This window comes from Necator americanus, chromosome V (genome assembly GCF_031761385.1).
Source record: "Necator americanus strain Aroian chromosome V, whole genome shotgun sequence".
Classification (NCBI taxonomy): domain Eukaryota; kingdom Metazoa; phylum Nematoda; class Chromadorea; order Rhabditida; family Ancylostomatidae; genus Necator; species Necator americanus.
The window spans coordinates 22,962,860-22,990,399 of record NC_087375.1 but is presented as its reverse complement, the minus strand read 5'-3'; the positions used below and the strand labels follow the sequence as shown (position 1 = coordinate 22,990,399).

General features: G+C 40.1%; 3 protein-coding genes across 6 annotated transcripts; 2 read left to right on the top strand and 1 right to left on the bottom strand.

Moving 5' to 3' along the window:
• Positions 1-410: 410 nt before the first annotated feature.
• RB195_014919 (uncharacterized protein) lies at positions 411-13,307 on the top strand (the record flags this gene model as incomplete). Of its 2 annotated transcripts, none has more annotated exons than XM_013451872.2 (9): positions 411-536; positions 2,454-2,532; positions 6,372-6,452; positions 7,345-7,456; positions 9,660-9,782; positions 10,280-10,411; positions 10,978-11,081; positions 12,801-12,916; positions 13,131-13,307. In XM_013451872.2, the coding sequence occupies 9 exons, from the start codon at positions 411-413 to the stop codon at positions 13,305-13,307; spliced, it is 1,050 nt and encodes a 349-aa protein (XP_013307326.2). The 2 variants fall into 2 exon arrangements, with proteins under 2 accessions (XP_013307326.2, XP_064061273.1); XM_064205392.1 differs by having other exon boundaries at positions 465-536.
• Positions 13,308-15,525: 2,218 nt separating this feature from the next.
• On the bottom strand, positions 15,526-19,970 carry RB195_014918 (uncharacterized protein; the record flags this gene model as incomplete). Of its 2 annotated transcripts, XM_064205391.1 has the most annotated exons (8): positions 15,526-15,558; positions 15,642-15,714; positions 15,837-15,865; positions 15,906-15,918; positions 16,004-16,115; positions 16,259-16,400; positions 18,650-18,761; positions 19,849-19,970. In XM_064205391.1, the coding sequence occupies 8 exons, from the start codon at positions 19,968-19,970 to the stop codon at positions 15,526-15,528; spliced, it is 636 nt and encodes a 211-aa protein (XP_064061272.1). The 2 variants fall into 2 exon arrangements, with proteins under 2 accessions (XP_064061272.1, XP_013307325.2); XM_013451871.2 differs by lacking the exons at positions 15,526-15,558; positions 15,642-15,714 and having other exon boundaries at positions 15,846-15,918.
• Positions 19,971-20,193: 223 nt separating this feature from the next.
• On the top strand, positions 20,194-26,455 carry RB195_014917 (uncharacterized protein; the record flags this gene model as incomplete). 2 transcript variants are annotated; one of them, XM_064205390.1, is made up of 21 exons in its annotated part: positions 20,194-20,223; positions 20,331-20,378; positions 20,438-20,566; positions 22,133-22,199; positions 22,256-22,380; positions 22,453-22,601; positions 22,673-22,770; positions 22,869-23,035; positions 23,118-23,230; positions 23,757-23,844; positions 23,973-24,032; positions 24,100-24,203; positions 24,268-24,437; positions 24,491-24,582; positions 25,179-25,288; positions 25,370-25,474; positions 25,527-25,654; positions 25,736-25,902; positions 25,961-26,044; positions 26,153-26,238; positions 26,353-26,455. In XM_064205390.1, the coding sequence occupies 21 exons, from the start codon at positions 20,194-20,196 to the stop codon at positions 26,453-26,455; spliced, it is 2,223 nt and encodes a 740-aa protein (XP_064061270.1). The 2 variants fall into 2 exon arrangements, with proteins under 2 accessions (XP_064061270.1, XP_064061271.1); XM_064205389.1 differs by lacking the exons at positions 20,194-20,223; positions 20,331-20,378.
• Positions 26,456-27,540: the final 1,085 nt, after the last annotated feature.

Here is a 27,540-nt window from a genome sequence, read left to right as displayed (position 1 = left end):
TCCCAAGTCTAATCAACAGCAACAAATTGTCGCACTTCCTGTAATTATAAAACGCATAGGATCATCGTAGCCGTGTTGAACCCGGCATACGTTGAAAAGCTACAAATCATTCGAGATGCTTCTAATTATGGCAGCTCATCTTACTCTCCTGGTCTCGCCTCTCTCTCTGCGCGTGTCCCGGCTCTATTCACGGCTGTTTCAAATCATCCGTTGATGGAGGGTTTCCAACATGCTGTTAAGGCGCTTGAATTAAGCAATTATCATTGTGAAAACAACTTTCCTTACTATCCGGTTTCTATGACTACTTCCGACCACATCATTCATGAACATCTTGTCGACGTCGTCCAGTTCGTACTACAAATCCGTGTCCAAAGTTCATCGATGATTTTGCAGATGAAGAGTGATGAGTGATGTCGCTGATTGTTCAGCTTTTATTTATTCCGTCTTCTCTTGTTCTTCTCTTCATGAATCCATGCTCAGCTCAGCATTGCTATTCATGTTCGGGAACCTGCCACAGTGAGCCGTGCAACTGCCAGGTGTGATTATTTACATCGTTTCTTATTGACAGTCACCACAATAATCATTCATAAATTGTGTCCTAATTGGGAGAACGCACAGCTGTGTCTTGTTTGGAACGACGAGATCTGCAAGAAGCAGATCTTAGAGGTGCCTACGTTCAGGGGATTTGTAATAAGTCTGAAAAATGTAGGACTTATAAGTTAAGTTTTTTGTAAACTTTGCCTGGACGTTTAGAAACAGGCCGGCGCGACTGACTCAGACTTCAACAGCTGTGGGTTGGAAGCTTGTCAGAACTCAGGGATATAAAACAAATTTTAGTTTTTCCAGAAAGCATAATATAGCAGTTTAGCAATAGCAGTTTCCGAAAAGCGGAATATTTGAAGCCAAATTAATATCACTGTAGTGCATTCAAACAGCTTCGTTGAATAAAAAAATAAAACTTTCATCACCACACTTTTTTTGAGCTGGATTCTCAGTACATATGGTATACTAAAACATGCAAATTTTTAAAATGTTCGCAGAATTCAATCACCGCATTTATTTCAGAACAGAGCGATTGCAATATGTATGTGATTTAAAGAAGGGACAACTCTCCCTTTCTGCACACATGTTTTTTGAAATGACTCCGATTTGTGCCGGCCAAAAAAGAAACGACAAAGGTGAATCCTCACTGCTAAGATGTTCCTAATACATTCCTGAGAATTAAATCCCCAAATTGATCATGAAAAAGTAGATCGTTAAGAAAAATGCAACAAAAAGAAAGCTCTGTTTAAAGGATACCTATGCAATGAAATATAGTAAATAATTGCTGAAAAGGAAGAAAAATGAGAGATATTTTGTGTCTTTGAAATGGACGATTTGGGTGGCTGTGCTGAGACTGCTGAGACAACGAGAACCATGTAGGAGCAGGAAGAAAGGCTGACCAGGAAAGAAACGGTATGTAAGTGCGATGAGGCACTCATGACAGTATGATCTGCTGCGCGACGTCATCTATGAGCCTAACATACCTTTTTTTTAGTGTGTCTTCACTAGTTCTTATTGTTTTCTGACCTCTTATAACTACATGATGCTAAGTGCTCTGTTCCTTAGCCAGTTTTGATTTTAAAAGTCCACGAAATGAAAATAGGTGGTTACTATGCTTACGAGTCTTTTTCTTCATCCTTACTCAGGATGATTCAGTCGTTTTTTATTTGTTGAAGCGGTAGGAAACATAATAGCTGTTTCTCAAATTCTCTAGCGTTTCCTTTTTTGTTTTTGACAATACATATGAAAAACTGCTTTTGCTCTTGGTTTTCAGCTAGTCTCGAGGAAATTTATAGGTGAATCGGAAAGATTTTTTTTCCTTCACCGATATTTCCAGAAAACAAAAGAGCTAAACACGACTGAACGAAATTAATAACGATACATCTAATATGACGCAGGATTTCTCAAATATACAAGATTTTCTATACTTGAGTTTTTTAAAATAATGTTGCGACAGTCCATGGTTTTTTGAACATCCAACCTACAATGTTCATTGGGTTTAGGTTGTCTTTTACCCGACGTCTTCCCATGAATTTTTTTGGTAGTCTGTTCAACGATCTAAACTTTTGGCTGATAGAACAAAAATTTGATTTGCCATCTTTCATCACAAAGAGAAATATTTCTACATATTTCCGGGAACAAAGACCTTACATCATTAGAAATCCTTCACCTCATAGAAGTGTCCCGAAGGTTTTTGTTGCTTAAAGTAGCCGGACGCTGTTAGTGTATCCATCAAATTCCATTTGGGTCGATAATGACTCCACAAGCAGGAAGTGCGGTGGCGTGAGCACAGTGTGCTTGTTAGCCATGGGACATGACCGGAAAAAGCAGCAAGCCAGAAGCTGGGGGAATGCTCTTCATTTCGCCGCGCTTATCACGTTTATACTTACAACTGCAACTTCGTTTTGCAGATGGGATCCTGTCCATCCAATCAGTGCTTTATTGAGAAGAAACCGACGGAAGAGCGAGGCGTTTTTCGGATAACGAAAGGTTTGTTGCGAACGTTCTCCGAACATTTGGCCGTTGTTCCTTCAGCAAATCATTTATCTCACTCAACTTGTTTCTTTTGCGGTTCCGATTAGGTGGGCAGCCAGCAGTTGGGTGAGGCGGTAAATGCTGTCACAAACTGACCTAACAGTTGTTGTTTATTTGTGTGCGCGAGATGAGTGATGGCACTTGTGGTGCTATGATAAACCCGGATTACACAGCTGACCGCTGGTCAGGGTAGCGGTGAAAATAAGACTCTGGCTTAGAAAAGGATCAAATTTAAATTGTAGTTTGTCAAACGAAACGAGGAACTCACGTCAATGGTCATGAAATGCAATAAGACTCTTGTTTTGGGAAAATCGTTCGCCGAAGAACTCGATAAATAAATAAGTAAACACATGCTTCCGTAGAGTCAATCATAAAGTCATATTAGTCACTGTGCTCTAACAACTGAGTAAGAGTGCTTATAAGTACATTCATACATCTAAATTTCATCCCTTCCAAATAAATTATCCTGTAAACTAATCTCACGTCATTTTACATCGGTTTCTAGATTTCTATTTAAGATTCATTTATTCTTCCTTTTATTTGGAATTGAGCCTATAGAAAGAAGTTGAAGGAACTCAAAAAACTTAAATTGAAGATAAAAATAAAGTTGTTTTAAGCTATGCACCGTACTGACTCTCATAAGAAGCCATTTTTCTAACTCTATGCGTCGTTCTGCCTTCGCTGATGTTATTGGGAATGGCAAAAAACTGGTGTTCTTTTTCAGAGAGAGAAACGTAAATTTTTCTTTACTACTGGCGTAGCTAAAATATAATAATTGACTTGAATGTGGCTCTTCCAACCATCCTGACTTACAGCAACTGCTCAAATAGAGCGCATCCATTCGCATACGTTCCAAAGCCTGCCGGACTTAGCATGTAGTTGGAATTCTATACTCACAGTGAGTGAGTGACCCAAACACCCTCACATCAACAATATCCAGCAGTTCAGCGTAACGAGACGGAGAATCGTTATGATCGGGTCCAAGCACAGTGCAGTTGCGCAACCGACTGCGCTCGAAGCTGTGCAGTGAAGGTGGAATCGTCGTGGGACCATCGCGATCTGCAGCGATGGGTGATGGACGTTGTTAGCGAGTGCCCTCGACCCTTCATCTTCGATCTCATCCTCTTGCGCAATTGTACTGTGGTTCTTGTCATTTTCACCCTACCATGCCAAAGATTCCACGCTCCCTCCAGGTATTTGGCCTGTTTTGCTAAGCAGCATAAATAACATATACAGCATATATAACTCCATTAATAATTTTTTCAAATGTAGCCTCGTATATGTGTTTGGATGCCATCCAAACACATATACGAGGCTACATTTGAAAAATTATTAATGAAGTTCCACTACTTAGTCTTTCAAAAAGCATTTATATGTGTCTTCCGCAGCTTTGAAGAGAAGGTTTCCATAAAGATCTTGTCTTCCATCTTTCGAATGTGATTCGATGAGGATTACTAGTGCAATTGCACAATTAGGGAAGTTTAATGTGCTCCGGAACTTTTCATGGGGCTTTCACTATCTTAGTGGAAAGGGATAGAGGAAGTAAGAAATTGTTCATTGGATCAGAGCGAAGAGCAAACATAATTCACCGAAACGTCGACGGAGCATCTGCCTTTCAGGTGGCCAGAGTTCCTGTAAGCACCTACAGAGGTCTTTACTCTCGTTCAATGTGTCCTCTGTGAAGAAGATTACTGTTAATCACATAGATCAACGTGTATTGAAAGAAAACGTGTCTGTAATTCAAATCGATTATTTTAGTGAGCACATCAATCAAAGTGCTTGTTTTTATTAATAACTAACTATACTACGTGATTCGATCCTATTTTCGCCTCAAAACCACTACTCTGCGGGGAAAAAGCAGTTTACCTCTGAGCAAATCCATTAAAGGTTACTCTACGAATCTGAGGTGGTACAGGTTTCAGCCGGGTAATGCCTATAAGGGATCGTAGATTGTGGGGAAGAAGGTGATTCCATTCATCTCTTCCTGTATCAGTGTAAACGGACGGCACCGGAACGATGTTTCTTACGTCCGAATGGGTTTTCGACGAATCGCAGGCGGGACGGGGCGCAATGATGGCGCATTGCAACAGAAGCCGTCCTAAGAAACAGCGTTCCGGAGTCGTCCGTTCACACTGATACAGGGAGAGATGAACGGAATCACCTTCTTCCCCACAATCTACGATCCCTTATAGGCATTATACGGCTGAAACCCGTACCACCCAGGATTCGTCTGGTAACGTCTTTAAGCATCAATATTTGTGCTTCCAGCATAATTATGGGAGCCCCTATGTTCTAGCACTTGTTGCACCGAAGGACATGCTGATTGCTGAAGAAGCTTATTCGTACGCTCTAAAGTTTCAATTTAAACATTCTACAGTACCTGGTACTTTCCTTTTAGCTAATTTTTACCGTACACTATTCCTGATCGCGTTTTAGTACTTGAGTGAAGAAACGATGACATGATTGACTATGTGTAAGGTATTCTCACACGGATCAAGGAGGCAACAATTGTCCCAGCACGTACGCAGTAGATGATGATTGCCTACATGTGAACAATGACTTTCGATTCTTCATTTTATTAGAAGACAGATGAAGTTACTTTGTACTGTATATTAGTTTACTGACGAGGAGTTTGTAACTTGCTTTCTGCGGCAATCACCGTCCCTTATTTTTACTCGGAACTCCCTCACGAGCACAGAGAAGAAATTTCCGATTTTTTTTGTTCTTTACTGTGGACTTTCTGTAGCACTGTAACCGAGGCATAAATAGCTGTTCCACAGCTTGATCACAAACTTGTCAAAATTCAGGTGTTATTAAACATCTTGGCTAATTCAAGAGAGGGGAGCCCGCAACATCAAGCGTAAAAATACTTACACGTTTGAAATGATTGCAGAAACTGTTCATCTCTTCAAATTTCTAGAAGTTAATGTCCATAATTTGACTTGTCGGAATTTATAAGTATCATCTGAAAAGGGTAGATAATGTGTTTGAAAAGCAAGGAATATGTTTGGCTATGTATAGCTATATATAGCTATTTATATTCTAAAAAAATTGAAAATCAATACTGCGGAGGAAAAATTTTATTTAAGTGGAAAGGAAAATATTAGGGACAACTTCAAACACACTTGAATGATGTAAAATTATGACATATTATAGTATTTATGTTATGGCAACGAGGTTTCGTTGAAACTTTAATATTGGGCTGACGTTTCGAGAACTTCGTCTTCACCGAAGCCCTAAGAATAGTTCGAGACCCTTCTTCTCTCTTTGCCAAGCCTCGATACTAGGTGCACTACGAAAGAACTCCGAAAGGAAAACCAACTGGAAAGTCTCACCGAATAGCGGGGGCTGCCCAGTTTGTTTTGCATGTCGGGCAAATTCCCTAACAATGTCCAGTCATCAGTACTTAAGGATACTGCATAGTGTGTCGAACTTATTTGCCGGGGGTGACAATCTGTTCCAACGCAGTGGTTCGCCGGCCTCGCTGTTGTTTGTTTTCCTTTTGGAGGTTTTGTTTGGTGTACTTAGAACAATGTGAAGGCTTGGAAAGGAGAGAGGAGGAGTTTGATGGCATCGCCTCAGAGACCTTGAACCATCCTTTGATAAAGCAGGCCTTTGACATAGGCGAAGTTGTCGAAGCGTCAACCCATTAATAAAATTTTACTAAAACCTCGTTGGGATAACATGAAAACGTAAGCACAGTTACCAATACCGAGGGTCCAAGAAAAAGGGAATTGGAGACTGTAAGACAACAATATGGCATTTTTAGTGCTGAAAGAGTTGGATTATTTCAGGTTGTCTTCGAAGATCTCCTCGAACTCTGCCCGGATGTGAATATGATCATTTTTCGGATCATGTGCTTTGCGTTTGCCACGGTGAGTCCAGAGAATCTATGCTACCAAAATTTTAAAATTCATTCAATGCTAAACAAGGGGAAGCGTTCCAAGTACATAGAAGAGGAGGATGCTTGACAGCAGACGCGTCGCGATCACTCGGTTGAACACATCTGACACTGACTGTTATATGCAGTAAAAAATTTTCTTGTCTCTGATGAAAGAGTTCGATTCTCTGATGATTTTCATGCATTGCAAACATCCACGGTTTTTCCTTTTTTTATGAAGTACGGGTGCTCGCTATACATTGTTACATTAATTTTAGAGTTTTATTTCTTGACTTAGGGGTGGTACAAACAAATAAGTTCCGCTACGCCTGCCATAACGCTAACTCACTACATTTCTATGCTTATGTCTCAGTCTCAGCAGAGATCTAGGTAGTCCAAAGGTCAGCAAGGCTCACAACAATTAAAAGCGCTATAATCGCCGCTTTTCGAATGTTTAGGGATGTATGCGTTGTGAGAGTGTTCATGCATACGTAGGATGCCCGAAGTCGTAAACTCAGCACTAAACATAACAGCTACGACACGCTGTTCAAATGGCATCATTGATGAGCAGAAGGCGACGCCAGCACCATATATTATGGTTCACTGCTAAGCTAAGCTATGTTGCTAGGAAGAAGGGCTCAAAATAGGAGCATAAGCTGCAAAATCCAATCTAGAAACGAAGGCAAAATGTCGAATGTAGAGGACCAAACTAAGATTTTGGGAGAGAAGCGGGTGAAAGAACACGCAACAAAAAAATAGCGTAGCAAAATTACATTTCACGCCCTTCTCATTCCAGCCTTGTGAATCAACTTAGGAGTACCGTAGTGAATATTTTTTAAAGCAAATATGAATGTAACATGTCGGATAGATCATTTTGAAATGTTCAGGACCGTTTTGTAACGACCACATCTACATTAGAGCGATGGTCCGACGTAATGTGACGTGCCGAAAATGCTCCGAGCGAGATCCTGAATGTGATGACAAGTGCCAAGGACAATGGTATGGACACTAATTAATGAACACGCAAATGACAGGGTCCTGGACATATGGATTCCACTTAAGAATACAGCTTCAATTCTGAATAAATCTACAACTAGTTTGCTATGCTCACATGCTGGTGATGCAGTCTAAATTTGTACGGATTTTGAAATTGTTCGTCTAGAGGCGTAGATCTTATCCCTATCGCTTCGGTAAATTGAAACCTGGTCAAGAGACCGGGATGACATGGTACGAAATTCCGTAAGTCTTTCTCTATTATACTTTATTTCTATTATACTTTCCTCCATTGAGTTCCAAATCCCAAAAAAAAGTGCCTCGTTTTATCCCCGTCAGAACTAATCTTGAGGCCTTAACAAAAGCATCCTTGAGTTTGTTGGATTGTCCGCTACTCGCTGTACTCCTCAATATTTCTTGACTTGAAATAAAAAAAAGTTGCTCGATAAACTGTGGATTTTCAACCAAAATGTTGCAAAAATAATATTCTTTTCATATTCATTTTCTAATAATAACTTTTTAGTGTTATTTTGAATTGATACTTTCTTCCTTTTATATTTTTATAACATAATTGTTGCAAAAATAGCACTACTTCATTCTAAAAGATGTATGGATGCGAGCGCACTAAAGCATTGATCACGCAATTTTATATTAGCTTATATTAAGCGCCGAGGAAAGTTTAAATGCACATTTTTGCACCTGTCAGATGATATTGTTGCGTAATTACAGTTAAAATGTACCGTAGATAGTTTTCAACCGACCGGATGCGGCTCCGGCTGAGGCAGGGTGAAGAGAAGAGAGAGCATGTGCCAAGCAGAGAAAAAGTGTGCGTCGCGGTCACGAGGTTGAAGACTCGAGTGGAAACGTTAGTATTAGATAGATGTTATTAGTAATTATTGACAGATACATTTGATAATAGCAATATCCGTAAATATCCTCTAAATAAATGTCAAAAGTTCCATTCTGTACTGATTTCCATTCGAATCTGCTCGTCTTTATCTTCTGCAATTTAGAAAGTTAATTAAAATTTATATCAGTTGCATCGGGGCGGGTGTGGCGCAATCGGTTAGAGATCCGTTGTAGCCACACGGTCGACGGTTCGAAAGCGCCCTAGTGCAAACCAAGCCTTTCATCCCTCCGGTGTCGATAAATTGGTACCAGTCTGTCTGGGAGGATAAAAGCACTGACTTGATCATCGGCTGGCCCCCGCAAGTCATTGTATAGGCCAACACGCGCTCCAAAACCTCATCGATTACGAATTCCAGTAGAACGCGTTGACGCATCCCAAGTGGATTGATACCCCAGTAACTTTACTTTGACTTTACCAGTTGTATGGTTGCAACCATTCAGAATAGTCCCATCTGATATTTAGAAACGAACCTCTTTTTAGGCCAGTCCCTGATATTTACCGTTTCTACCATATGTGTAACTACACTTCGAAGACTTAGTCCCCTCAAAAGTCTTCGGAAGTCTACCGTAATATAGTCGCGTCAAAACGACACAAAGCACTCGAAGCAGCGCGGTGGAGACAGCGGTAGGAATAGAGGGGATCACCGCGAGCTGCAGCGAAGGGTGGTGGAAGCAAGGGTTCCACTACGATCCTAGCCGCTAGCTTCATGGCACCGCTTCGAGTACAGCCCCTTACGCAAATGCATCGTTCTTCATGTCGTTTTGACCCTGGCATATAGTAGGGTCAAAACGACATGAAGCACGTACGCAATTGCCTACGCGGGTTCTCTCGAGGCGCTTCGCTGGAGTGTAGCGGACAGGAGAGTTGTGAAATCCTTGTTGGCTCCACTCATCCCTGCAGTTTGTGACGGTCCCAACTCGGTCCCAACTGCTGCCTCCACCGCACAGTTCCGAGCGCGTACGCAAATGCACGGCAGCTACACTCGTGATTCATGACGTTTTGACCCAACTGTAGTGTGGTACAGTCATAGATGCGATAGTCGGAGCCGGTGCTCTGACCCCCTTCACTTTTGAACGGTTCAGGAAGGGGCCTAATTCAGTTTTAAACAGTTGGCGAAATTACCCCCTTCACTTTTGGACGGTTTGCGAAAGGACCCCCTTCACTTGAGCTGCACCCCATGAGCTAAACCCCCTTCACCTGAGGAAATTCCGGCTTCTCCCTATCGCACCTATGGGTACAGTCGCAAAACTGTAATGAAACCATTTACATCAAGTGTTCTCTCAACAACTTGCTTTTCAGGTGCCATGAAGACAGCACTACTGGTGCCTCCGGATGCGGTTTTGGTCCACCATCACTACCGTTCTTCTACAAAGGACCAGAGTTACTATATTATAGGAACAAACTATGTGTTACCATATCAAGGTCAGCTCTCAAGTAATACACGATAATATTCTATTTTTCCCATTAGAAGCGGCATACCGCGAGAATGATGTGGTGAGGAAATCCCGGAGAAAAGGTAGAGGAGTTGTAGATTGCGGTATTCGAGGTGGTTCCGCTCATCTCTTTCTAAGCGTTGCATGAAAACGGGGTAGGAATAGCTTCACTTCCTACGAAGAACACTGGAGCGTGCATGTTTGTTCGCACTCCGTTCCCCTCAGCAGCCTATTCATTAGTTTTACTTGGATAGGCTGGTGAGAAGACCTCATCAGTCTTCGACCGTTCGCTCGTTGACGCGGCACGTGCACAACGGTGGCACGTCTCAACTGAAATTGTCGTGAAAGTGTCTTCCACGACTATTAGGGAGAGATGAGCGGAACCACCCCGGATCCCGCAATCCACAATCTCATCTCCAGCTTTTCCTGCGGATTCCGTCATCACGTCAGATCCGACGTATGCTGCCTTTAAATGCACGTTTTCAGAGGTGCTGGAAAGCCGCACAAGCACTGCATTTGTAACACAAACATGTGCAACGGGTTAGTGAAACCACTAGGACGGTATCCTGTGTCAATGACAAGAGATGGAGCTTTGCGATCAAGATCCTTAGCTCTCAGGTATCTGCTGCTGAAAGTTTTAAAATATTCGATATTTTAAGAAAAACAACAACAATATGAACAATAACTATAGACTCAGAAAAGATTTGGAGTTTTTGTAGATATTGCTAACGCTTCAGCACTTCTGCTATTAACAGGGATAAATGCAATACTTGTGAAAACGACTTAACTAACTGTAAAGGATGAACTCGATTGTGCAGGAATAGTTAGCATGAAGTTTTGCGAGTTTACCGGGGATAAAGAAAGAGTTGCAGTTCTGGAGAATCCTCCTGGTCCGGGAGTGTCTTGTTTATTGTAGAATTAGTGGGGTTGAGAAGAACATTCTTTTGAATTGGAAATCTGAACGGTTCCATCTAGTAGAAGGAGAAAAATATTAAGTTCGGCTGACGGGAAAAAGTACTATCTCTTGAAGAGTTGTGACGGATTTTTTTTTCGAAAGTAATCGAAGTAGTTTCCACTCATTTCTGGAAAGCTTATAGCACTAAAGCTCTACTCTTTAGGGTAGTGATAGCATGAAATAGCTTTTTTTTTCTTGAAAATATGGCCTCAAGCTGGTGAAGTTTTAGCGCCACCGATCCCTCAATACCTCTTCGGACATGTGTAAATTGCGAATTGAATTCACACGATGGAACGTCTGTCACCTCATCGTGCAAACAAAACAGGTGCAGAGGTTAGTGTCATAATTCAATATCACTTTGTCATAGTCATGTCACAGCACTTTCTGTACATTGCACGGAAAGTTCACCCAGGTGTAGCGATTGTCTGTGAAATCGAAAATAATTTATTGATACACTGCTGGATATTTCTTTAAGAACTGTACACTTAGCTTTCGAGGGATTAATGCAGTTAATTGTTCAAATTGATCTTCTAGAGCCTCTTCTTCGTAGTTCTTAAACATGGAACAATGTTAAATACGCACTCTACTGCATGGTTGATCGTTGCCAACATAATATCGAAATAACAAGCACAAAAGTAAACAGAGAGTTACAATACTGAGAATCCTATGATTTTTAATCCTCGCTATAACACTGTAACAAATGAGAGCGAAGAAAAACTCAAAAGGTATCATTAATTCGTTGTTGAAATGAGGAAGCACTAGGTACATCCCACGAAAGTTCTGTCGGCAAATTGAGTTCTATTATAGTATACCTCCATCAAACTTGTCAAATCTGTAGTGGTCACATTGCAGACGTCCTTATTTGGGTAACTGGTCTTGGTATACACTAATGAAACATGGACTATTTCTCGCAAATTTCTGATTACATTAGTTTCTATCAGCTTCCAACGTTTCTGTTTCATAGTGCACGTTAGTTAGAGAAATTGTTTGTCTATCTAGACAAAACTACAAAAGAATTTCTCAGAGAAAAAGCAAACTCGTGTAATGAATACATACTAGAAGGAAATTCACACTTTTTTCGAGTCTATATCCCCTTTCCCTAGGAGACTACATCTCAGGAACATGACTATGCTTTCCTATTCGTACAGGGAATATTAATAGACTGCAACTTCCTTGTTCAAAAAAGAAAATGTGCAGATTTCAGTGTAGATCTCTTCGTTGACACAATTGTCCACTAACTCTCTCCGTTTGAAACTAAATTAACTCTGCAATGAGTCCGTTTAAAGTCATTTGCTACTTAACGAAATCAGGACTGCGTTTTGCAAATTGTCTGAGAGTCCAAATTTATAGTTTTCAAACCGTTGTGACGAAGTCGAAGTAAATCCAGAATTTTCAACTGTTTATTTGCAAACATTGTTTGAACTGATTATACCAGTGTCCATTTTGAATAGATTTTGTGCTTTGACGAATCCATTCGTCAAAAAACCAAATGACAACAGCTAAGTACCCAAAAGTCAGCGATAAGTCAAGATCAGGAAAGTAAGGAGTTGTGATCTGATACCCACCCTCACTCTACGCCGGTAAATTTCACATTATCGCATGAGTTAGCTAAAAAAAATTATGACAAGCTCAACAAGCGCTGGAAATCAGTAAGGAGAACGGGATTACTTTTGACTAAAGTTTTGCATATATTACTTCAATTGTTTTCCAAACATGATGCTTTTCCATGCGTCGATGCTGACATTAAATAATGAGGTGAAGCATTAGTTTATAACTGTACAACCTATCTCTTATTCTTCTGGAGTATATAAGATCGTTTCTCCAAGGAAGGAGCACAAACAGAAAACAGTGGTTCGCAGTGAAATTCTCGATGAAAAACCTGAAAATCATCTGGAAGGTGTAACTCCTACTTGTTATAAACTGTGAATAAAATACTGAAATGTCTATTCTCTCTTACACAATCTTGTAAATATACGTAATATTCTATAGCAATTACTTTCATTCTTGAATAAGTCATTTTCTCAGCATTCAAACGAATAAAAACATTTCCAGGTCACTTTTGCACTTATGCTTCTCAGCGACATTTAAGCCATGGGATGGGAAGAACAGCGACTGTGCAAATCGTCACCGAAAAGCAGGGATGCATTAATGTATCCGATAGTTCACAAGTGCGTTCATGAATTTCTTTCTGTACTAATCTGCACACAGTCGGTGTCAAATGCTTTCAACCTACCGAGCACGACGCAGTTATTCCTCTGCCTGATATTCCAAGCCGACTATAAATTTCACTAAAATTTACCCAAATATGGAGTAACTTCTCTGGTTTCTTTTCACATCTTGTTTTTTTTTTAATCTCGGCTGAACCTTAGTGACGATCTTTAGGTGCAGATCGGCTGTTCCCGTAAATGGATGCACAACGAATACGAGGAAGTGTTATGTGCCTGCGAATCGGACAACTGCAACAGGGATGACATAACCGCGGCAGGATACGCGCGTACACTCATTAACATATTTGTTGCTACAGTATTCTACAATTTCTGTCCAGATATCGTGAAGTAATGTACAGAACTAAGCTCAAATATGACGAGTCTGTTTGTTCCCTAGTACATAAGACCCGTATACTTCTTCCAAGCGATTTTGCAATTACGATTCTTTGTCTTGCTGAATGGAGAGAAATAACTTGAAATAGTGATGATACGGTAGATGTTAGCAAGACGAATTGCCTTATTCAATGACCTCATATTGAACCTGCTCTCGCCAAATATGCTGTTTCTTTCATTCGTTAGTGATTCTGTCTGAAATCTCATCGCGAAGTTTTCATTTCATCGGCATATCTCACTTTCACTGGTATTTGATTCCTTATTGTTGAATAAACATGGTTTGTTGAACCAAGACGAACCAGTACGCCCGAGATATTCTCTTCTTGTTGTTTGTGACGCAGTATCTGCCAATTCTAAACCTCGTGGTAGATCTATAAAACTAAGAAATTTTATCCTAAAAAATGTAGTCAAAAATGTAACAATCAATGAACAACCCAAGCTCTAACAGGAAATCCTTATTCTCAAATAAAAATTCTCACCATTTGCAGTCAGTTGCAGTTCTTAAAAAAACGCTATTTCAATACTTATAGGCCGATAAAGAACTGTGCGAATACCTACGGATTTGTTCGTGTTGATATGTGCATTGCACCTACAGGCAGCGTATCACGAAATCGACGATGTTGGGATCTCTCATGTACAATATGTGGTTGAAGATGTAGATCACGAAAATGGGTGGTCACACTCAACTTTCCCTAATCTCCTTGAAAAACGGCGCGAAGAACTTCTACAATAGCTCATATCGCGTTAGCTACGTAAACGCACAGCTGAGTGCCGATTCCTACGACTTTTTCCAGGACTGTTAGAGGGAGTTGAGAATTAAGTGAATACGGTCGTACTCGTGATCTTGTCTTTTGTCCATGAGAGGTCTCCATATTTTGTGACGTTTACGCTGCTTTTAAAATGACGCTGCACAGAACTCCGGTCCAGGCACATTTCGTAAAGACGTTTTTATAATTTTCCTGCACAGCGCCAAATGATTGACTTTGGTTGTACCACACTGCTACCTTCTTGGCTTTTATCACATGATGCGTAGCAACAAAGCTATGAGAACGACTTTCAAAAACTCGAACTCAATTCATTCGTTGTAAGAGTTCGCACCACCGCTTTCTGCCCTATTTACAATATATACTTGCTTGTACACTCATTGACGTTGGGCAAGTAGAGAGCAAAATGTCACTGCAATCTCGTCACCTCTGGTCAAATGTGATGGATTTGTCCAGCGATGCACGCCCTCACCATTTCCCCATCTCGGCCATTACTTTGTTTTATACTTAGATTATCATCCTTTCAAAATTAACGTAATTATAAGAAAGTACTATTAGAGTGAGCTCCGCTTCAGAAGAAAGAGCTCTGTCTCATATTCGATGTGAGAATTAATGGTTATTAAGGTTTTTTTGTTGCACAAATAGAATTACTGTGGAATCTCGTCTCGTCGAACATCCTGATTCCACAGCTCTCAAAACATCTACATAAACACAGTTCATTTAAACTAAATACTACGCATTTGGAAATCAAGTGAACCAGTCAAAAAGTGCTAATAATCACAACACCGGATGTTCATTTATCATAAAGCAGAATATTAAATAAATAAAACAAACATACGACTGTTATTAATGGTAAGATTTTGAAAAACTGAATAGACCAAAAGTCTTCAATAGATTTCCAGTAAGTGAAATGGATGCTAGAAAACAAGTAGTAGCAAAAAAACGTCTGTCTGCGGATCCACTCAATGATGGAACCAAACTGCCTCACATTGAAGTATAAAAATGTTAAAGAGATTGCAAAATTGAACCATGCAACCATTACTTCTCTGCTGACATTAACCACAAAGCATAGGCGGTGAAGCATTAGCCGCCGCATAAAGGCACTTGAGTAATGAACTTATCAACATTAGCAAAGCAACACGTCAGAAGTACTCGAATTATCATTATTAACTCGCAATAAACGGAACTAATGAACTAAGGACTGACGGAAAGTTCTAGGCGCATATAGGTGTGATAGAAGGGACTAGTTCTGATTAAAGTATGAAACGCATCTATCCTCACAACAACCCCGCAATGAAAACGAATACCAACATCTTGTTCGATAAAAAGCTAATGGTGAAAGAACCTCGAATAATAACTGAAGCCTCTCTAGAAACCGTCAGTCCTTAGTCCGATCATAATACGGAATCGTATTCAATTTCCCGCGATTTCTGCACTGGCTGAAGTCTAAATGATGAGTAGGATTCAATACAAATCTGTAGAAGAGGACGGCGAGCACAGCTCTGACAAAAATTCACAAGAAAGCTAACTAAGGAAAAGGCGGCGTTGGTGGCAACCATTGTTGCAACAAAAGGTAGATATTCCACATGACGAAAATAGAGCCTGAAACTTAGAGCAAAGGCACTTTTTTGTCTTCGTAGACGGGTTTATTATGACTGAAACTCAAAAAAAGTGTGATTGAGTATTCTTTTAATCATATTATGAAACTGATGGTTACACCACACCTGTGACTTTTACATGTCCATGTATACCACTAAATCCGTCTTGTGCTGCACTTGAATGCCTTGATTAACAGCATCGTGCATTCTAAACCGATATAAGTGTATGAAGAGATCTTTCAAAAGTGAATCCGAAATAAATCACTAGATAAGAACGTAATGGAATGGCCCACTCAGCAGTTAGACGGCTAATTTCTGCAAAAGTATCTCGAGAAGGTCCTGGCCTTCCAAGCCAATCGGCAACTTTATTGCCACAATCCTCAAGAAGTCGTTTACTATGTCGACCTGAAACAGACTGCATTACCAAGTACCACTAAATCATATTTGAATTTTTCTAACCTCAAAATCGTAATTGAATTTTTTTTAATTCCAGTAAAAATTAAAGATTGGCTTCAAAGAAAAAACTTCAGGTAGCAAACAATGCTCACTTGGACTCCGAGGAGCACTGTTTACACCACGCGAAACATTTTGGTCATGCAAACGGATCGCTTCCTCGTACTGTTGTGCGCGTGCAAGGTACTCGGATGTATTCAAAGTCATTCCATCCAGATGGGATACATCAATGATATTCTAGAAAAGCATGATAAATACGACGAATACAACGAATAAGACAAATATATGTATGCAAAAACTCTTTTTCATTTTTATGTGATCGGAATTTTAGTCATGTCATTGCTTTCCCGCTAATGCCATCTACTGTGGTACCATTAGAAAATAATGGATAGTCATGAGGCAGTGGATAGTTAATCAAAGCGTAAGGACGCACTCACATTTCTGGGTAACATTTTATTAAGACACAGAGGTCTGCAATATTTGCAGCTGCGAATATAGAACATTTATTCAAAAAACACCTATTGATGAGAACAAATTAAGAGGCACAAACACCGCAAAGTGAAACGTATCTCTGTGATGTGAGTGTAGCCGGGTCAAGACGACATGAGGTACGGTGCAGTTGCGTAAGCGGTTGCGCTCTAAGCGGTGGAGATAGCGGTTAGTATCAGGTGAGGACCCGTGCTACCACCGTTCACTGCTGCTCTTCGCGATGGTCCCATCTCCAACCGTTATCTCCACCTCGCCGTTTCGATTGGTTGGAGATGGGAACATCGCGAAGAGCAGCAGTGAACGGTGGTAGCACGGGTCCTCACCCGATATTAATCGCCATCTCCACCGCGCCGTTTCGAGCGCAACCGCTTACACAACTGCACGGTGCTTCGCGCCGTTTTGACCCTATTTATGGATACAATCAACTGCCTATGAATGAACTTGAGAGACACCCATCAAGTGAATTGACTAGTGCCTATCAAGTCTAAAAAAACAATCAAGGAAATTTAGGATTTCATTTGTCAATGTGGTTCATGTTATTAATTGTCTCTGACTATTTCAGCACGGTATGCTACATAAATGCGGCAACTTTTGCCATTCATGCACGCCCTTTCCGCAGAAACCATTTCAGCTGTTTTGTTTTCAAAATTTTCCGAAAATGAGGAGACCGTAACCAAAAAACATTCGGCAAAGAGAATTCGACCACGAGATTTACCCCCGAATTCAAGGAGTGTACCAACAACATGGGATTCTGCTCACGAAGCTTTTGGAAGTAGCTTTAATAATTAAATACAAGAAGACTTGTAGAACTGCGCCCATTCATAAAATTTAGCTATGAAATCCACAACAGCAGCGATGATAGTTTTATAAAAACCTATTGACCGGTGACTCACTTTCTGGGGATTTTTCTTTAGCTAACAAAGCTTAAGTGCGACAACGTAAACTCGAATTATTGAGTTGCGATAGAGTACTCCTATTGACTCTGATTCCAATAGTGTCGAGGTACTGTTTTGCTTGAATGTTTTCGAAATTCCCCCTGCAAAAAACGCATTCTCTTTAACTTTCGTATTAGCACTTAGTCTTTTGATTCGCCATTGATGACAAACATGTCCATCAAAGATTTGTATGGGGTGACTTTTTTTTGAGATATGTAGCCACTCTAGTCGCATAGGGTCACTTCTGGTACTGCTATGATATTTATGCTCCGGTATTCTGAGAAGTACAGGTGAATCAACAAAATTTTCGATTGAGTGTCAAAACACCGGTGGGTTCGCATCTGACACATGCTTCGTGGAGGTAATTTCACAGTCACTAACAAATGTGTTCACTAAGTCCCAATTACAAAATTACATTATCTGATTGAGAGTAATCAGTTCCCACACAATTGGTTCTAAGGTGGGTCAATCAAAGCTAATGTGAATTGTGTGCCATATAACAGTTTCAGCGCTTGATGGTTAATAAAACTTAAAATGAGTTCCACATCTCGACTGCAGAAGAACTTGAAAGTCATAAAATTGGGCATCCACATTTAAAACAACCATAGGTCCCACAGTTAAAAGAGAAAATCTAATGGTAAAAATACATGAGATTTTACTTGTGCTAAGAAAGACTTAGTACGACCATGAATTCCATTACATAAAAGGAGTAAATCAATGAGTCGAGGAGAATGGCTAAACCATCATATATCGAAGAAAGAAAAAATAAATCATAGAAAAATTTCGTGAGCAAAAACCAGTTGTGAGCACTTAAGATTTAACCATTTGAAGAGCACACATTTCTGCATGAGCAAGCTAAATTTCAATCGATAAAAATAATCTCACGAAATGTAGGCAGATGTCAAACCCATATTTAGATAGCCCAGAAGTGAGGCAATGAACCTCCTTCTGTGGTAAATATGACATTACTGCCCATGTCGTTGCGTATCAAAAACAGACAATGCAATGCAAGGCAATATTTAGAAAAGAAATAAGTAAGTGTACGAAAGTGAGCAAACCCACGTGTTGTGTATTTTCCAAAATCCGATTCAAGGCTTCCTCCTCTCGCTGTTCTTTACTCTTCATTTGCTTTCGTGTGGCGTCCCTAGCGACGTCAGTATCATCAATACCACGCCTAGAAGAAAGTTGGTGAAAGGCTAATTAGAGCGATGCTGCCATGGAAATATTGGAGTCGAGCCAAACTTCCGCATTTAGGAAAAAGAAGCTATTCCATGAGAAATCCAAAAGGATCACAAGGAACCTACATGGGCAAGAAAGATGAGCCGCAATATGGATGTATTATTTCAAATTTGATCCGGAATCCAAACAAACATAGGTGAGCTGACAGAGAGGCGCTGGATCCTCCTGAGGTGAAAGGGGTCTGGCCCAACCGTCCAAAAGTGAAGGGTTCGAAGCAGCGGCTTCGAATATCGCATGTATGCAAACAAATCACTCATTCTAACTTGCATTGGAGAAATGTCTGAGCGAAATTGCTAGTGCGTAGCTATAGAACGTTTATTATGTTCTATCAACACGTTCATAAACATTCGTAGTCGGTGGATCGTTTATAGAATTGTGTAGACAGGCGATTGGTTGGACTATCGCCTCGACTGTCGAAGAATTGAATGAATTTTTCTCCCTCCTCACTTTTCACTGGAAAACCACTTTTGAGGATTTCTGCAGGGACCGAGGTGGGACCATAGCAAACTGCAGCGATGGGTGGTCTCAGTAAAGGTTCAGATACGCTCCTAACCGCCACGCTCCACCGCACCCCCTCGAGAGAAGCCGCGTACGTACCGTGCTTCATGCTTAATGATGGCGGTCTCGCTATCACCTCTCGGCCACCGAAGCCGCTTCTTTGACAGCAAATATTCGTCTGCTATTGAAAGGTTCCAATGTTTAGACGGATAAATTATGCAGCAATCTCCTATACAGGATAGATCAGCTACGAAATCGAAATTTGTGTTTATACTACAATCATTGCTACGGTGAACGTGGTGTACAATGACTTATTGTCCCTGTTCGTCTATTTGGGCTTCATTGGTTACCGATTGAACGAGTTGCGAGGACAGTCACTATAATTTTTTACTGAGCCCATCGTATCACAAGCTCTGCGAGGAAGTCGAAGTGTTTGAAAGGCAGTAGGGTAAGAACAGCAAGGTTGTAAAGTTTCTTACGAAAAAAATAACAAAAAAAAAACGTTAGAATCTGAGAATACCTACCCATTTAAACGAGGGTCCTCTCTTCTGACTGGAGTTACTGATGATTCGTCGTAAAATCTCTCGTATGGAGTGCCATCATCATCCTCGCCGCCACAACAACAGATCGATTTCATAACATTCATAACCAAAAAAGACTAGAATTCAAGACAAAACCGACGGCTCGAAAGTTAAATATGCATGAAGTCAATTTCAGCAGAATATAGAGAACATCAGAACAACTATCTGACCAAACACATGACAACCCATGCAATCACACGACAAACTTTTCAGAAAAACTTTGCTGTGGGCTACGGTCTCAAGATTATTGTGTAACTTCACATTCCTTTTTAGAATCACGCCTAACAGATGATTGATGGGGTTCCTGTTAGATCCGAGGTTGATGTCTGTATTATTTGCTGCAACTAATTGAACTTTTGGTTCCATTGTGGAATCCCAATAATAATTTCTCTCCAAGTTAACGAAACTCTCGTTCTACTGGGCAGCAGCTGGTGAAGTGCTGTCGTCTATATTTCGTTTTTCGCTTTCGCGGAGTAAGTAAGTGCAATTTTTTAAGCTCTTAATTCGCTTATATCTTTGTGGGTGTTTATAGATGCGCGTCCGTGATGATGATAACCTCAAGGTGCTCGCTCTTTTCGCGAAATGTACGGAATGTCGGTGTACCGGATTTCGCCCTATCCTCGATGACGGACAGGGCGAAGATGATGGGGGATTATTCTTAGTGAGTTGTTTTTTTTTTTTTAGTTCATTGTGCCGTCTGAAACCTTTACATTTTCGATTTCCTTTCCTGAATACTTTGTTTGAATGTATTAGTTAGGGTGGGTGTAGAGTAGTTGTTAGCAGGTTAGGTCACGACTCGAAACTGCTCCAGAGCCAACCAAGGTTTTCATTCCATCGGGGTCGACAAATCGCTGCCAGATTTGTCTGGGAAGTAAAAAAGGAACCTCCAGTGACATATTTTGCAGAGCGCGACAAGTTCCTGCGAATTGGTTTCTGTTCCTTATGATGGTGTTCCGTTATTTTCTCTAGTATATTGTGCTGTTGTTTTCCTTTTTTCCTTCATGTCGTGATGTTTCAGATTTAGCTAGACTTTTTTTTTCTGCTTCTGACAGCTCCTTATAGTCTTTTAAGTAAATGCATAGGATTGCGTAGTGTTAGTGTATTGATTTTGCTTCAGTTTTATGGGTTGCTTTGCTCCTAGAGGTCCTCTGAGATCTTCGTTCGAATGCTTGAATTTTTGTACCATTTGTAATGTAACTGTGGAGTGTTAGTACAAGAACTGCTATTGATGCACAACCTTATGAAAAAGAAGGAATTTTGAAGCATTAGAAGAAGAAATTGGATTCTTACAAATTAAAGTCTTAGAGGCGCTTAAGCAGTAAGACAAACGATGAAACTAACGGGAATATAGTTGTTTTTCATTATTTTTTTCACTTATATTGTAGGTGGCATTAAGAAGTCTTGGGAAAGTTTACTGTGTTAGTTTTACTGTGTGTTTTATGTAGAACTTCAATGCCTTACTTATAGGAAGTTAATTTCCTTGATTTCCTTAAATTTTCTCTGTAACTGTCCATAATACGATAGACATTTCTTGCAATCGTAATCATGATATAGTCCCGGAATCTTCATAATGGGAGGCTAACTGTGTACTGTACGCAAGGAAATGGAGTTCCTAGAGACTGAGGTCTTAGAGAGGGTATAGACAAAGTCAACCATAAACCTAATAAAAAAGACCGTGCTAAGACTATGTAATCTCATTCACGCACTATTATACGAACAAACTAATGAAAAAAGCATAAAAAGCAACGAAAAGAGAGAAAGAGATCAGGAAAGGTTTCGACGTTATGGTAAACACCTATTCACCTAAAAGAGCCTAAAAAAGGATAAAAAGCAACACAGGTATTCAACTGTTGCTATTGAGACTAGTCTTCTAGTCCCTTATCACTGTGTAGTTCGTTAATATGTGCAATCCATCCTTTCATTTCCCTCTGCTTCCTTCCAGTTCAAGAACAGCAGGTGTTGCGCAGAATTAACGACGAAATGACTTCAGTTGCCTCGCCCCGTATCATAAGTCAACTGGCTGCTCGCAACCAAGTGAAGGGAGACATTCCTACGTTCCATAGTCTGAGATTGGAATATTTTTTGTGATAAGGATTTATTTCGATATTCCATTTTTCGATTTTCGATATCGAAGGGTTTTACGATAAACATTAGGATTTCAAAATTGTAGTTAACCCGAAGTGATGGATGTTCTTGGTACCAAGCTAATGAAGAATAAAGCATTTAGGTAGACTTTAAACTTGCGCGGACCGTAGACGGTGACGCTTTGTGCAGAGGTTGCAATCACGCTATCGGTTTGTTAATACTCATAGTCATCATTTTAACTGCTGGAATGTTTCCATTTTTTAAGACTCACACGCTGCACATCCAGTCAAACCAGGGAAAGCAGAACAGGAGAAGTTGATTCAGTTGGCCAATGATACTCACGGTTTGCATAATAAAATGTCAACAACGGAGGATACGGACGAGTTACACGTAAAACCTTTTGACGCTTCTTGTTTCTATGACGTAACAGTACTACGTTGTTGTATAGTTGTTATGTTCCAGATAGTCTACCAAATTTTTCAATTATTCTTGAGCGCACTGAAGAAGTGGAGCACCGATATAGATGTTCCTTTTGGATCTCCAAATTTTGAACCTATTTCGGTGTACAACATTGTCGCATACTTCGCCGCTTCTTGGGAGGAAACAAATGAGTATGTTTTGTTTGCTTACCACATCTCCAGTTTTTTTTTCCCTTTGGATGCGCTGTCTACTCTTATTTAAGTAGGAAAGATGTTCAACGCAACATAGACCTGGCCGCTAAGCTGTTAACTGTAATGAACACTTGGAAAATTCCACCACCCACAACATACCATGAAGCTGGTAGGACTAAATTAGAATTGAAAGTCTCTTTCTGCCTCCTTCATCTCTGGTATTTTCATACTGGATTCTTTCCACTAAGTGGACTTATTCCATTTCAGTGCCGAAGATTGATCGTGTGCAATACCGCCTTTTCTATTCACGGTGGATGTATTACGTGATATTGCCACAACATTTCAAAGCTCTGCAACAATACGAAGCAGTTGAAATATTCGGTCAAAAGGGTCTACTCATGTTCTTGAGATTCGCTTTGAATCAACCAGATAAGGTCGGTGACCCTCAGAGTGGGATCAAAGTGGTTGGTTCCCTTGATGTTTGTGAGGTTTTGTACTTAGCTTTCGCAGTTTCAGTTTGCTTCCGATCTTGTCCCTTTCATGACAGCACTCCTGAACTTCGTTGAAAATCCACCGAAGACCAACATGAAGTTTAAAACGGCTTTGCCAGACGGAGTAGATCCGCCAAAGTGAGCCAATTTCAATGACTACTTCATGTTTGATCTACTTTATAATGGTCTTTTTGTTTAGAAAATTTGATACTAGTAAGGGAATATTTGAAGAATCCGAAGGAAGTGCTGTAGTCGTCAATATTTTACTTCTTATATTTTCTTATTTTTTTTCTTTATTTACTAAATTCAATACGTAGTATATTCGAATCGATAAAAATTTCGCATCCGGCCTGTTTTTTATTAGTGCAGGATCATGTTGTTTTCAAGTATCATGGGAGGATTTATTGTTGAAGCATGGAGGTCAGATTCAGAGTCGGTTTGTCCAAGGAGTTTCTTGATAGAGGGCTGAAAACAGGAAATCAGGTCGCAAAAGAGTCTTCAAAAGAGTATTAGTTTTCCAGAATTTTATGAAGTAGTATTGAGGAATATTCATTCTTAATGGAAATTGTTGGGGTGGGTTAAGGAAGTTCTCTGATTCAGTGTAAAACATGCTGTGCCAAAATGTTATCATAGCGTTTCGGGAAGAGGTGCTTTCTTGCCATAGATTCGCTCGCCATGGAGGAGGTGGAATTTCTGTTGACGGACGTCCGGATTTTCGTGAAGAGGAGAGAACTCAGAGAAAGAGATCGAAGGTTAGTGTTGTGTCTATACGTACTGCAATCTTCCTGTTATTCAACTTATTCTCGCTCAGATAGTTTAGTAATTGTGGTGGCGAACATACAGCGCTGCGAAACCGTTGACTTACTCTTCACGTTTTCAGTCTGAATCTGTCGTATCTTCGGATGTGTTCATAAAAACCATTGTGAAGCTCGTCAATGATGTAAGCGTCTTCGTTCACTCTTGCTACACTCTTCCTTCCCCACTGTGTTTAATTTTTGTATTTTCAGTCCAAAGATTGTTCTGAAGATGCAAGTGACCCTACAGATGCAATAAATCTCGATGTATGTCGCGGTGAAGCGGCCCGGCTCGAAGAGAAAAAAGGAATTATAGAGTTAGTTTTGTATTAGATGTTTCTTTCCTTTTGTATTCTGTTAATTCATATTTTTGCTGTTCAGGTTTAAAGTTATTGGGAATTCACTTGAGCCGTTCCAAAGTCGTGAAACTATGGTGTCCTTGTTGCAACTGCAAAGCTTATTCTCAGTTCAACTTCCAAAAATGCCGAAGGAGTATATAACTCGTTTAGTCTTTGATGACAGACACAGAAACATGGTTTTACTGAAGAAAGGTAAGTATAATCTCGCATCTGTGTGGGTGCGTAAGTCCTTTTTTTCATTTTAGGGAAAGGTGTAATTGGTGGCATTTGTTTCCGACCTTTTCCAAATCAAGGGTTCATCGAGATCGTATTCTGTGCAATCACAGCCAACGAGCAGGTTTGTAATTTTTGCATTTGATATTTAATGCCTGTTTCTGCGTCTTCTTTTTTTCCAAAAAAAAAACTCGTGAATCACTGGAGATAATGGTGAATTGCGTTTCTGTCGTACAAAAGATCTCGAGACGCGCAAGGCCGTTTAAAAATTTATATCGAAGAGAAATCCGCTCTAAAAATGAAAGATGAAAAGAAACAAAAAAAAAATGAAAACTGAATGGGTGAACAGTACTAACAAGGCTAGGGCCATAAATTCTGGTGAGTAGAAAGTGAGTAGTTTTTTTCTAGTGATTACCTAGTTTCTCGGATTTTTAAACCCGTTTTCGCGGTAGGTGCTAGTTTAAGTAACATTTAATATGCTTAGACAGTTACAGTTTAGATTCATTGGCTTTGTTCACCATATTTAAATGACTGTAATTGTTTGACGACGTTCTAGAAAGTACGTCTTCAAAAAATTCTCAAAGAAGTGAGGAAGCATCTACAACTCGGACTTTTTGTCTTCCTGTATGCTTAGAAGTCTTACTGTCAGAAAACTGTTGTTTTTCAGGCGGCAAATTATTTCGAAATTAGCTTACGTTTTGCTGATTTTCCCTTCTTCAGGTGAAGGGTTATGGAACGCATTTAATGAATCATCTAAAAGATTATCAAGTGCAGTGTGGAAACTATCATCTACTGACGTTCGCTGATGAATTTGCTATCGGGTATTTTAGGTATGGTTAAGAAAGCGAGTGTCTGTCTTATTCACGCTTCGTACGCGTCTGACGAAATTAGGCTTTTTTTAACCGTTTCAGCAAGCAAGGATTTTCTGCTAATGTGGAAATGCCAAAGAAGCTTTATCATGGCTATATAAAAGAGTATGAAGGAGCTACTTTGATGGGCTGTCAACTTCATCCTCAGTAAACTCAATATTTTTCTCGTATATTTCCTATACTTCCTATAGACTTGCAGAATGCGTTACACTGAATTCTCGTCATATATGAAATCTGTGCGTGATATACATCAAGCGATGGGTGAGGTGAAGTATCCAAACAAGACAAGGAAGTATGGTGGGATAGAGCATATCTTCCGGCAACATGGTGGGTTCATATTGACTAGCATGATCTTTCTATAATATAATATATCAAGTCCGATTCAGTAAGTACTCTACTTTCTCTTAGGTGGTCAAGGGCTTCGGTTCAAGGATATCCCTGGGCTAGAAAACTACAATGATGATGAAAGAAAAGAGAAAGATAGTGACCTAGAAAGCAAAATGAAATTGATCTTGAAGAAGCTCAACGGTGACAAGTGGGGTTGGCCTTTTGTAGTACCAGTGGATGGAGAAATGGTAAGGACTTTACGCTCATACGACAGTCCTCACTTCCGGAATTCATTTTTTTTGACAGGTTCCTGAATACTACGAATATATCGAGTACCCTATTGACTTACGGACAATGTCAGAACGGGTGAAGTCCAAGTACTATGTTCATGTACGTAAAGTTACTTTTGATACTTGTATACTCACTTTAGCAACACTATCTAGTTATTTTGTTATTGACCCTATTGACTTGTTTGTTGTTTATTTTTTACTTGTTTAGCAACATTTATTTATTGCTGACCTTTGTCGGATGTTTGCGAATTGCTACAGTTTCAATGGTGTGGACACGGAGTATTATAGATGCGGGTATGCTTCTTTATCCGCTTTTTTTTTTTCTTAGTATGCGGAGTCTACACTGAGATTTCTTCACTTATTCGTTGACTGCTGATATTCGTATTTATTCGCATGACTTTCTTTCAGTTATCGGTTGAATAAACTCGCATATGAACTCGTTTCCAAGCATTTCCCTGATTCTCCTCTTCGACCGGAATTACCTGAAGTGAAGCCTTCCCTTGATGAGTAGAAATATTTGTGATGAAGGAAGGATGGATGGTGAAAGGTCTGATCTCAAGCACAGCAGTTTAAAGATGTTGCTGACTTTATAATTCATAATTGTAAATGGGTTAATTTACTTACTTTATTCATTTAGTTTCTGCACACTTCAAGTTTTGTTTGAAAATTATTTTTTGAAGTTGACAGCTCTCTTTGTCGTGTTCATAGTTCAAGAACTTTTCTTATGTTGGTAAACTTATCCTTTCAGGATACCTTTTTCATTTGATAAATCTATTCTTGCTAGGTGTATAGGAACGTAACATTCCTTTACGGGTCATAATCGGGTCGTCAAAAGAAAAAAAAAATAAGAAGACTAAAAAGGAAGTCGAGGGAACGTTTTTGAATGAGATTTGTGATTGTTAGGACAAAGCAAGTGAGCAGATGATGAGCACTTTGATTCGGAAGATCATTGCAGATGGCGCTTACGATGAACAGGAAAAGCTACAGGTACTGAGGCTCGACTGAAAATGTTTGGGATACCCAAACGTGGCTCACGCAGCGGACATAGATTGACTTACTTTTATTCGGGGTGTTAAAATGTATTTTGTGTATCATCTGTACTATTAGGGCGGGAGTATTGTAGCGGTTAGAGGTTCCTCTTCCTGCACGATCGATCGGATGTTCGAATCCACCCCAGTTCTCACCAAGCCTTGCGTTCCTCGGGGGTCAATAAATTGGTACCAGACTAGTCTGGGAGGATAAAAACACTGGTTTGATTCATCGGCTAGTCCCGCAAGTTCATCATATACAGTTACACGTTCGTAAAAGTCAAGCGATTCTGAATTGAAGTGAACGTGGGAGCGCATCCTAAGCGGATTTATTAATACCAGAAACTTTATCCTTTTATCTGTTCTATTTGCGCTCTCGGCGCTATTGGTTTTGCTCGAGCAGGCGCCAGTAATACTTCTGTCCCAATCGCAAAGATTCCCCAGCGGTCACCTCCTTTCGCGAGAGACAAGAGCAGAAAATTATATTCTTCTTCGAAGGACTTTTGAAGAAGCCCGACCATTGGTGGTTGGCAGTCTTCCTGCAGTCCGTTTGATGTTGAATGGCGCC